Source organism: Heliangelus exortis, chromosome 14, assembly GCF_036169615.1.
Source record: "Heliangelus exortis chromosome 14, bHelExo1.hap1, whole genome shotgun sequence".
NCBI lineage: Eukaryota > Metazoa > Chordata > Aves > Apodiformes > Trochilidae > Heliangelus > Heliangelus exortis.
The window spans coordinates 3,805,137-3,817,758 of NC_092435.1; the positions used below are offsets into that span (position 1 = coordinate 3,805,137).

General features: G+C 41.6%; 1 protein-coding gene across 1 annotated transcript; it reads right to left on the bottom strand.

Annotated features, from left to right (window-relative positions):
* Positions 1–580: 580 nt before the first annotated feature.
* GCNA (germ cell nuclear acidic peptidase) lies at positions 581–12,289 on the bottom strand. The gene is made up of 9 exons (XM_071758013.1): positions 11,159–12,289; positions 9,868–9,919; positions 9,424–9,497; positions 8,731–9,174; positions 7,234–7,405; positions 6,066–6,210; positions 4,237–4,375; positions 3,021–3,225; positions 581–1,751 (listed from the first exon to the last, which is right to left on the bottom strand). Exons 1-9 carry the CDS (start codon positions 11,160–11,162, stop codon positions 1,496–1,498), a joined length of 1,491 nt encoding a protein of 496 aa, XP_071614114.1. The 5' UTR covers positions 11,163–12,289; the 3' UTR covers positions 581–1,495.
* Positions 12,290–12,622: the final 333 nt, after the last annotated feature.

Here is a 12,622-nt window from a genome sequence, read left to right on the forward strand (position 1 = left end):
ACTGACTCAAACTACTTTTCTTTGAAGTTTCAATGACTTGCATAGGACCTCAGCTTTTCACCTCCAGTCTTTTCCCACAATACAACAGGGCTTACTGCTTTTAATTTGTTGGCAATTTATAGTACCCAGTGGGGCCTCTTCAACACAAGTCCTCTCTTCTGGCAACACTGAAGTTTCAGCCCCCTTGCCAGGCCATGACCATTTCCAAGATTCCTTGGTGATCAGGGTTGCCCATTATGTTATCAGTGCAAACCACTCACTGTAGCATCAGCTGCATGATGCTTAGAGAGTGTCCTTCCTTTGAATACCCAGCTCAGCACAGGCACCTGAGCTGCCAGAGGTAGCTGTGCTTCAGTACCAACTATTTTCTGAAGCAATTCAAATTCCATGTGCTGCTATTATTTGTTTTCCAGTTGGAATATCATTGATAAAGGCAGGGCAAGAGATGGGGAGCAGGGAGAGATTCTTGACAGCAAGGAGGTGTGTTATGTGAAACTCAAAGCTACCTAGGAGAAATCAGAAGCTTTTATATACCTACACAGCTACAGTTAAATTAAAACAGAAGCTTAGTTCATTATGCTGCTGGTATAAAATTGACATTTATTGACATAAGTGACATTAATAAATTGACAGTTACTGATTACTCAAAATTATGAATCCCCTGAGCCATCAGTTCACAGCAGACAAACATATTCAGTCATGTTGTACATGAAAGACTTAAGTCACCTCCTCATTCTATGGTGTCTGCATTACCCCAACCCAACCTTTGGCATGTATTTTAGCTTCTATGAAATCTCACTATTGGCACAGCTGCAATCAAAATTTCATCATAAAGAGCTTTGATCTCACTCAGGACCACAGGGCTTTGCTGAAAACCTCATGCTTTCTCTAACAGACTTGAGGCATCACCTGCCTACCACTTACTTTCAAGAAAAAGAGATTACTATCACTCAAGAAACTCTTCTTGCAAGAATGTCTGAACTCATAACTGCCCCATTTCTCACCTGGAAGCCATCCAGACAGAATCAGAGAACTCTGGCTTGTGGTCCTGGATTTTCTTGCATGTGGCAATTGCAGACAGATGTACACCTAACAGTTCTTCAGCACATACAGAGTTTATTCTTTCATCTAGGTGGCTGATACATTATATAATGTCACTGCTCACTGAAGTCACTGAAGACATGCTATGAAGCACTATGTGTAAATATAATTTAGAAAATTCCAGACACAGTCAGTCAGTCAGTCCCACTAAGGACCTAAAACTGCATCTTCCAAGGCACAGATGGTATTTTCTGCCTGAAGTCTAAGAACAATACCCTGACTTGTGAATCACTATGGACTTCTAGCTCACACTGGCCTGTTTTAGAAAATAGGCTTGAATGCTAAAATATTAAAATTATCTGCAATTTTCCAAAATGCATTCTTATACTCATACTAGACTAATTTACATCAACATACAAAACTTAAGTGGCATCAAGAAAGGAAGTGCATTGAGCTATAACAAGGAATCTTGGAGCTTCGTTTTTAAAGCAAAATCAGCACTGAGTTTCCGCATGACTTCTGCATGACTCAGCCCATCTTGCTCCCTTTTAACAAGGGCATAGTTTTCTTTCACATACTTTGCAAAGGGCATTAGCTGTGTCCTGGCAGGAGTGCCATCCTTCCGAGCAGGCTGACTCAGGACTAGCTGCCCCCCACAGAATGCACACACAAAATGCTTCGTGTCCAGAGATTTCGAATGACGTCCAATCCTGAAATTAAAAAATAAATACTTAGAATTCTGAGCTAAGTAGCCCTTTCTCACAAGTATTGTCTACTGTAAGTGGGAAATCTAAGCTAGCATGTTAGAACAGGAAACAGACCACATACTGCACACAGTGGTACAATGAACTCTGTGTGACACATTTTTCTACCCTAGAACTTTTTCCAGTGCCTTTTCAGCTTGATTCTTTCCTGTCTTTTACTCTCAGCCTGGTATTATGAACTGCTACATTTCAAAACACCTCCACAAACCATGCATTAATTACTGAATTCACAAAGCTGCATGATTTCCCAATGACACAGAGGTCATTACTGTTATGGTTTGAGGGGGGTCAGGCTAGTTCTACAGTACCAATCCAAGGTCCTAGAGAGAGGGTCTTTAGGAGCCTGGAGGACTGGGGAGGGGCAGAACACAGAGGGATCAGTATTTCCTCCCATTTTCTGCCATACTGTATAAAAGCCAGGAGGACCAAAAGTCTTCTTTTCCTGCTCTCTTCTTCCTTGCTGCTTTGCTGCAGAGGTCTTAGAGAGAGATTCCTGTTTTGTCATCCACTTGCCTCTTTGCTCTGCAGGATCCAAATTCATTGGGTGCTGGAAAGAGCTGTGGACCCCTCTCCTAGGTCAGGTGTGCTGCAAGGGACTCTGAGACCCTTTTCTCTGAGATTACCAAGAAAAGGTTTTGTATATATTTGTTCCTCATCCATTCCCTGTTCCAGTAAACCTGTTCCAGTTTTAATTTTTTATTTAATTTAATTTAAGTCTGTCCTCCATGTTCTCCTTTATGTCCCTTTGGAGGCTGGAGGGGGACAACAGAAAGCAATGCAGTTCTCTGTTGGTTGTTTTTTTTTTGGTTCATTCTGACTACTAAACAGAGAAAATTACATGCAGAAGCTTGTGGTCAGCTACAGTCTTCCAGAAAAGAAAATATTTTCCATACCCATGAAAGGTAAGAAACCTGTGAGATTACTATAGCATTTCTTCTGCTTGATCTCAGCAACATGTAGAGCTCTCACTTCACAAATGCAGAAAACCAGACAGATGTGATGACCAATGTTGCACTCTGTTAGTAGATCTGTGTCCTAGCTTCAGTCCTCATGACAGTGCTGTACATATCTATGTAGCTACAGAGATCTAGTCTTCCTTTAAATATTAATTGACAACTCAGAGTATCCCAATTGCTTCACAATTTAAGATTTCTAGACACAGGAGACTGCTAAGTTAAAGACCAAGTTAATAGTCATACACAAAACATTACTCACGTAGCTTTGCACTGAACACACTCATAGGTGAATTTGTAATTAATCTCATAGCTGTGGCATCGTGTTACTACTGGCAGTTCTGGATGAATCACTGATGATTTATTGGCATAGAATCTCCAGAATTGTCCATGTCCATCACGAACACCATTGATCAACCAGGTGGCTGCATGGCAAACCTCATGGACCAGAGTGTCTCGAAGACGAACTTCAGGTAAGGCAAATAAAAGACATTAAGATTAGTAAAGTGTAAAGAAGTACAGACTTTCATCCCTGGTGATTGCTTCAGACCTTTGACACTTGTCATTATTAAGGTTCAGAAGTTATTTTAGAGGTTGCAATTACCAATAATTTGAGAAGATAAAATTCTCATGCTTCCTGATGCCGAGTCTAAACCTTCCCTGACGCAGCTTTGAACCATTACATCTTATCACTGGGTATCAGAAAGAAGAGATTTGCATCTCCATCTCCACTCCCCTTTCTAGGTACCTGTAGAGAACACTGAGATATCCCTCAAGCCTCTAGTTCTGCAAACTAGACAAGCCCTAAGCCCTCAGGTGCTCCTCACAGGACATGCCTTCCAGCCCTTTCACCAGCTTTGTTGCCCTTCTCTGCACTTTAACATCCTTCTTAGATTGTGGGGCCCACGACTGCATGCACCACTGCATGCACAGAGGCCAAATACAGCAAAATAATCATCACTTCTGACCAGCTGCTTATATTGTGCTTCATGCACTCTAGGATGCAGTTTGCCCTCGTGGGTGCCAGAGCACAAAGCTGATCTGTACTGAGCCTCCTGCAGACCACAACCTCCAGACCCCTTTCTTTAAGACTGACCTCGAGCCATTCCTTCTCAGTTTATACTTGTGCATGGCATTACTCCATCCCAGGGGCAGAATCCAGCATTTGGACTTGTTGGATTTCATCCCATTTATCACTGTCCAATGCTCCAAACTGTCTAAATTCCTCTGCAAGACATCTTGCCCCCAAAAGAGAATCAACAGCACCTCCTAATTTGGTATCAAACTTTCTAATGGTGCATTCAACTCCTGCATCCAGATCACTAACAAATTAATGACAACTACTACCACTAGTGTATTAATTTATTCAAGGTAATGTGAAATTTCAAAGCAGGGTACAGTTTCCAAGGCCTCAGATTCATCTTCCTTTTTCTAGAGCTTGCTTTGTCAATGAAAAATCAATGTTATCTTCTACCTACCTGCAGAGTCACAGACTTTCTCAGAAAGCTCTATGCGAGCGTAACGATTTGCTTCAGGACCCTTTGTCTGCCCAGTTACACAATACCCTGCTGTTTTTCTCATCTTCTTATTCCAGATTATCACCATTTTCTCTGGTAACTGAAAAATAAAACTGTACATGTAATCTGCCCTCTCCTACCTCCCTTTGTCTTCTTCTGGTCCTCTGGCTTCCCCTTATATATTTTCTACAAAGCCAGTACAGGATATCAGCACCATTAACACAAATGTCACTTAAGCTTCAAACCCACCCTCCATAGATTTTTGTTCTCATTATCATTTTTTTCTGTAACCAACACTGGGAGTTTCAAATCTAAGACAAGAAGTCCCTTAATTCTTTTAGTCTGCCTCCAACAGTGACTAAGACATGCAGATTAAGCAGAAATACAAAGACAGTTCAGGCATTAAAGAGAATTTCCTCAAAGAAAAGCATTCTTCCCAAGGGCTTCTAGTCATTTGCAAAATACCTCACAGAGACACAGGTGGTTGCTCTGCAATGAACAGTCCTTAAAGTTGTTTTAGGAAGACTGTGCATGTGGAGATATTTAAGAATATATATGGTGATTAGCATACACAGTCTATGATGAGAAGTTTCTACAGCTTCATAATTTACAGGTCAAGTACCACCTGCTTTGGTTGTTCTGAACCCATAACTTGCCATTTTAATTTGATGCACCTTCACACTGCAAAAGGGTGAAAAATTACCCTCTGCTCTTTTTCTGTGCTGCTCCTGATTTTACAAGCCCTCATCATAACTATCTCTGTTCTTTTACTAACAGCTTTCTGTCATCTAATTTAGTTAATAAGCTTAAGTAAACGGTACAACAGTTGTAATTAGTGCCAGCACAGCTACAGGGCTGAAGCACTGGAGAGCAAGATAATCTGCTTTCAGCAACAGTAAGCCCATTTTGTTCAGCTTTATGCAACATCATTAGCTCATCCTGTCCTTGGTCAGCCAAATACTTTCTCAGCTGCACTGAAACATCTTCCTTTCTGAAGGAAATTGTTGGAACTACTGAGGGCAACACGTCTTTTCAAGCACATTTCTCACCAGAGTGGGATCTCCAGTATCTCAATGTAAAGGTCAAGAGAGGGGTTCTCTGAAAATGATCCTTCCATTTGAAACAGAGCTTACAGCTTTAGTTTCAGCCAAAACAGTTATTCAAAGGATAAGCAGTTTTTAAATTTGTTCCAGAGATGAACATGCAATATGAATGAACCAAGACATGCAGTACAACTAAGCATATGACAAGAGGCCCTAAGAGTCAAGGATAATGTTTTTATCTATCATCTCCTGGCCCTCTGCTTGCCTTTTGTCAGGTGCAGGCAAGAAAGCTGCACTACAACAAGCTTACATAGCCTGTCACACAGCTCAATGCTGTAGTAATGCTGCAGAGTTCACTTGTACATACAACTTCAGTAAAAGTTGAAAGAGCAAGTGGTGGGCAACCTTGAGCTTCTTTCAGCAACAGAGAAAGTACATGAAGATAAATACCAGTCAACTTTTCAGACTAATCTGATCTAAGGCCCCTCATGTAGCAGTTTCTCATCAAGGTCTCTTGCAACAACATCATCCAGACTACTCCAGGATGGTACATTGCAGCTGGGGAAGCCAGCCAGGCTGAAAACAGCTGCACCACAGTGATTATCCCTTTCAAGGAAATTGCTTGAGCTAATTACAACATAAGCCATGTTTATAAAGCTTAACTTTTACTAACAGAAAAGGATAATAAGCAATCACATTAAAAAGTGATAAGCATCATATTAGAATTTTAGTTGTTTTGAAGCCAACCTTCTGCTCAAAGATGGTACTATTATAGAGACAGTAGAGCTTCTGTGCCAGCTCCTCTTTATTTTTCTTGAAATACTTCACATAGTGGAAATCTGGATTTGAGAGATCTTGCAAGAAACAATCAGGCACTGAGCACACCCTGGGCCTGCAAGAAAAGCCATAAAGCAGTTTACTGAAGTACAGATATCACACTGCAAAACAATGGATGTTTCATAGCTAATATCTCAGGGATGCTGCCACTGGCATAAACATCTCCTGGCTCTTTTCACCAGCTTGCCTTCACAGCACCAGTAGGACAAACACATATACTGACTGTCTTCTTCCCACTTCAGCAGGAAGCTGCTGCAGTAGTTCTGCAGTTATTAATTCACAAAACTAGATTATGAAGACTCCCAAACACAAAAAGGAGGGTGGCTCATATTTGTGACACAGTGAATCACAATTATACCAAAACTTGATCAATATCTGAACAGCCCTAACATCATCACCCACAATACAGGTATAAAACCAGCCAAAGATGTTCTGGGAATCCTCAGGAATTCATGCAGTGGAAGCAAATACTCCACTATGACAACTAACTCAAACACTACAGCATTCTGACAAAGCACCAGCTTTGAAGACTTTGTTTAAAGGTTTTTCAACTGATATACAGAAATATAGAAATATCAGAGAAAACATCACAGGACTAAAAGGCAGAATAGAGGTCGCTGTAAGAATTGAAAAAAGATTCTCCTGAAAAGGTTAAACTGCTTTCACGTATAGAAAAAGAAATATGAATTCTGCAAGCTGTAAGGATACTGCTCAAAAATAAAAGGCAAGCTTGTTAAAAGGCATGAATTACTAATAGAATCAGTTTTGACATATTTTCAGAGGCAGACAGCTTGATAGAATATGTCAGTCAAGCACACATTAGAAGTTAGTGCTAGAGACAAGGAACAGAGCTAACACAAAGGTCTGATGTTTGTCAGATTTGTCAACAATTCCTCTAAGCAGAGATTAGCTTATTATTGAGACTGAAAGCTTTGATTTCCTGCTACTTAACCACCAGCAACTGCTGAAATGGTCTAAGTCTCTACGTATCAGAAAAATGTCATCCTAGGCAAAACACTCTGCATCTCTTTGTCTACCTACAATGATCCCAGAACACAAAAAAGATGAAGAAACTTACCTTTTCTCTTTATTTGCTGATTGTGAACAACTGACCAATTCATTCCTAGGGATTCTTACAGGAGTGATTATCCTGGAAGGCGTTTCTTGAAGGCAAATGAAGTCTGGCCTCGGTGTCTTAACTCCCTCTCCTTGCAAGGGCTGAGCATCTTCACAGGATGGCTTGATGTTTCCTAGTTCAACAGAAAGAGTCACAGGATTACACACTGTTAGAGAACCACAGACATCAGCAACCAAGTAATGGACATCAGTGAAAAAAGTCAAATACTCCACCTCAGCATACATGCTCTTACTCTGCAACACTTGCTTTTACAACTGATGGAAAGGAAATTTGCTGTTATATACTACAAGAACTGCCACCCAATGAAGGGGTGACAGTTTCAAAACTTTCAAACATTCATCGAGAAGGAATTGAAAAGAAAAGCATTTGTGACCTCACTCAAGTATTTGACATTTCACCAATTCAAATCACATCACCTGCATATCGGGAGCTGTAATGTAAGGGACACCGTTAGAATGAGAAAATTAAAAAAAAATAAAATTCTGTCCTTCTATTGTTTACTGTAAGCAATGTCACTTGTTTCACAGGCAAGTTCTGATCAGATAGCTGCCCATTTCCTCTGTCCGTGTCTGGACAGATTGCTAAAAAAACTGATGATCACACCAGAAATGAAGGACCACTTCAAAGTTTGCAGTTTCAGTTCACATTCTCTCTGATGGCTTTTCTAGAACTGTTCTACTCTTTGGGTCACTTACCTCCTTTCATCCATATACAGAGAAGCCAATGCAGCTGCCAGCTCATTTTTAGAATGTTTTCTAAACCACACAGACATATTCCAACTAAACAAAAACAAAAACCCACACACACTAAAAATTGCTCTTTCCCAGGGCATATTTCCATTCTGTATGGCATCATCTTCCATAAGTCCCTCTGTGTTTATTCTAGAAAGAGATGTGTTCTCCCTGCTCTTATTCAGCATCAACCTTCTTCCCTCCTTTGCAATCTTTCAGTTGGAGCTCACTTCAGATAGACAAAGGACAACAGCAGCTACTATAAATTCTCACTGCAAACTGTATTTTAAATAAAGTAAATTATAAAACCAAATTAAGAGGACCTAAGCTGCTCAAAATTTCAGTCTTACCAAAATGAGCACTTCACATTAACTGCTGTCAGTTAATGTAACTGAAAGCCACCAGTTGATTTGTTTTCAGAATGGCTGAAAACTAAAAAAGCCTAAAATTATAGGAATTATAGAAACTAGCAATAGTGAAAAGCTTAAATATTGATACCATGAGATTGGTAGAATCACTTTTCAGAATGCTCAGAGCAATAACTTCTGATTGCATCCAACTCAACTGCAAGATGCTGGGTTGCATTTCCTAAACACATCCTACACGAATGAAGAGAAGCAGGCAGTGAGCAGGCAGCGAGCAGGCAGCGAGCAGGCAGTGAGCAGGCAGTAGGGAGCTTGCAGATTAGCTGAGAACCATTGCTTACCTGTTGTGCTTGGCTGGTGGACAGTTCCACTTGTGCTAAAAATTGGTTGTTTTCGGGGCACACTTTGTTTCCTTATCCTTTCTATTAATGATTCAAATTCACCATCTGAGCTATCTGACTCTACATCTGTACTCTGTCGTACTGCCACAGTTGGTACTTTATTTTCAGTACTCTTTTCACAGCTTCTTTCTTTCCTTCTAACAAGCAAGTCTGGACTGCCTCTAGAAACTGACTCTTTCAGATTTTGTGGAGGTGAGAGTTTTATGTACCCCTGACTCTCTTTCAAGTCTCTTACTCCCCATGTTTCATAGCCATGCCATGAGCTTTCCACAAAGACAGAATCTTCAGTGTCACTTGAAGCCTCTGGATACTGCAATTCTTGACAGCAAGTGTTTCTCTTTGCAGAAGTCATTACCTTCCTGGGGGTCTGAAGATCCTTCTGTGCTGCAATTCAGAAGAAACAACCAAAAGTTTGGGTAGTTTCATCTAGGAAACCTATGGTTGTCTTTACACACACAGAAAAAAAACCTCTTGAAAGATACTATAACAGACAGAAAATCCTCTCCTGTTACGCTAAAGGAAGAGACAAAGTGATCCTATATTTAACAAGATCTCCCATAAACATAAGCTCAGCAATGAATGCTGTCTTTCCATCCATTAAAACTCCTGTTTCATGTCTGCTGGTGGACTTGCCATTCTTTGTTCTGCTCTTTCTCACTTTGAAGTCCAAGAAGAAATCATCCAAGTCATCAATTAAGTCTTTCAGACTGCAAAACGAGAAAATAATGTGAAAAAAGTAGGCATAAGCAGGGAAATAGAAGAGCAAGTTTGTCTTGACCAAAAAACAAACCAAAAAGTCACCCAATGTAACATTATCAGTCACTCACAGCAAATGTTACCAACTACATTCATCAATAGGAATGGCAATAAAGCATGTACACTCCCAAACATCCCATTTAACATGTGTCCTGAACATACAGATTGAATATTTAACAGTTCTTCAGTCTGCACTCAGTCCCATACACGTATCTGCTTATGATTCTGAAGCTTTTCATCATTTATCTGTATTCTAAATAGTAGATGTGATACAAAAAACTTATACATTAACACTGAAAAGTTATCAGCTACAGCACCCACCTTGCATCTTCTTTTGTAGAAACAGATTTGGGAGTTTTCATTCTAGATGAAACTGAAATAAAAGATTAATTAGGAACAGGGTCCTGTTTCTTTTGTTATGCATTTTTAATAAGCTTGCAACTAGTAAAAATTCAGCCTTAAGTCAGTTCCCCAAAGCTCACAGCAGCTGCCAAGCATTTCCTTCACTATTCAATCCTTGACCAGGACAAAGCCAGGTAAGAAGTGTTAATGTGTATCTGACAATATCCAGTACAGCCTCCTCATATATGTAGATCATTGGGAGTGAGATTGAATGGGTTTATCAGTATTTTCTCCAAGCATTTCAGTGACTGCAGGTATCAGTCTTCCTACTGCAAAGAGGTGTCCAAATGCTTATTCATTGTATTCATTGAATGGGGCCTTAAGCAACCTGATTTATGGCAGGTGTCCCTGCCCATGCAGAGGGGTTGGAACTAGATGATCTCTAAGGTCCCCATTCTACAATTATTCCACCAAGCAACTACAAAAAAAAATTCAATCAAAATGGTAATAACATCCCATTGTAGAACAGCTGTTCAATATTACTACTCAGTAAAAAAAAAAAAAAAAAAAGGAATATTGGAAAAAGGAATATTGTGGTGACTGCTAAGTACAAAAACACAGTTGAGGCAGTGGTACCACATGCCTGAAATAGTCACCCTTGAGAGATTATCAGAAATAACATTAAAATTTCATACACCATCATTATGAGAGATTTAGGAAAGTTGAAGGGGAACAAATTTTCTTCATGCATAAATCAGGCTGAGGAGAATGGAAACAACTGTCTGTCCTTCACAACATAATGGGCCAAAGCAGCAGTTGAGCATTTGCTCTCAATTTCAAACTGCATGCATGACTTGAATGGGATTAGAAGCACTTGCACTCTGCCCAAAACCAGATAGGTTTTCTTGACACAGCTTTTATGGCCAATAGGTAGATTCTGGTAGCACATCTGTGTTTGGAACAGTGACTGCTTAGAGTAAATGTGTATTCCAAGATGGTCCATAGACCAAGAAGGAAGGAGGAGACTGACAGCAAGCAGACAAAACTGAGGCAACAACAACAACAAAGGCTAAAAGCACCCAGGATTGAGACATAAGATTGAGGAATGCTCACTGCAGATCACTACCAACACAGCACTGCAATGAGAAAAATGTACTTTGCTGCAGTGGCAATGGAACAAAATCATGCATAAAAACTATTTCACTAGAACTAGACAGAAACACATCCTTCTCATACACCTTCAGAAAACAACTACTGTACTATTACTTACACATTTCAAATTCATCATCACTACTGGAAGAGAAGTACAGGGCACACCTGCAAGAAATGAAATGCAGAACAGTATCAAGAACATGAGGTCAGCAGCAATTAGATCTGCATCTCTAATGGTCTGAAATAGCTGTGAATGCTAAATGGCATATAGCTATTTTAAGATGCAGCATAGATGCATGACACTACAATTCTCCTACAAACGTGGAAGCAAGCTGTAATACTCTTCCTAAATTATTTAATTAATTTTCTGCCAAATGCCAAACTTTAATAACTTAAAAACATGAAGATTGTGTAGCTTTAATGTAGTTAAAAACCACTAACAATCAAGTACTATAATTCCAAAATATGCTAACACCTAACAACTATCGTAGAACAATTTAGGGTGTAATCTAAAATTATATTTAGATACGATCAATGAAAATAGTACAAGACAGGAGGATGCATGGGATGGGGGTGCTGCCCCACCCAGCACCACCTCACCTGACGCCCCTTCGGCCACAGCTCCCCGATGCCACTGTTCCTGAGCTGCGTCCACCTGGAAACAAACCTCGGTTTGCACCGCCACCGACCAAGCCCGACATCCCGCCGAAGGGACATCCCCCGGCCCCAATGCCCGACCACCCTGAGCACTGACCGCGTGGGAGGGTGGCCGGGACGCAGCAATCCCCGCGGCCCGCACCGCCCCGGGGGGTCTGCGGGAGACTCTGTTGCGGGGGGGTGCCGCTCCCTGCCTCCTCGGACTGCAAGCAAAACAAAGAGTGTGAGCGGCGCGCCGGGTCCAAGGACGAGAGGGGTCAATGTGTGAGGCAGAGAGGGTCGGCAGCCCCCAACGCACCGCTGCCCGCTCCATCCCGCATCAAACCGCCCGCGCTTTCCCGCAACGCTTCCGGGGCACCAGGGCAGGAACACCGCATGCGCAACTGCGCCTGCGCACAAGGGAAAGGAGGGCGGGGAACAGAACCCGCCCGTGGGTTCGCCGCTTCGAGCCGTGGACTCGGCACCGGCTCCAGCCAGTGCCTGTCGGATTCAGCCATCGGAAAAAACAGACGTAGGTTGTAAATACGCTGCTCACGCCACCTCGCGACACCAGACAGCTGTTTCAGACACGAGAAGGTGCGAACAGATCCACAGCCGAGGGTTTCCCCCGGAGCCCACAGACAACAGCGGCGCCTCGCAAAGAGAACGCGCATCAGGCAGGGTACAGCAAGCAGGGTACATGGCAGAAACCGGAGCCTCAGCTAAACGGAACCACGAGACGAACACCTGCTACAGGTCAGCACCATTAGCAAGGCTGACACTTGAACTTGCAGTCCTTTAGCCACCACAGAGTTTTAGGAGTTGGGGAGTACTGCTATTGCCTATTCAAAACTAAAATACTCACTTAGACACAGGCTTTGGACTTCAAGTTTCTACGGAGTGACCTGAGATGACAGCACTGTGAAGGTCAGAAGAAACAAGCTTC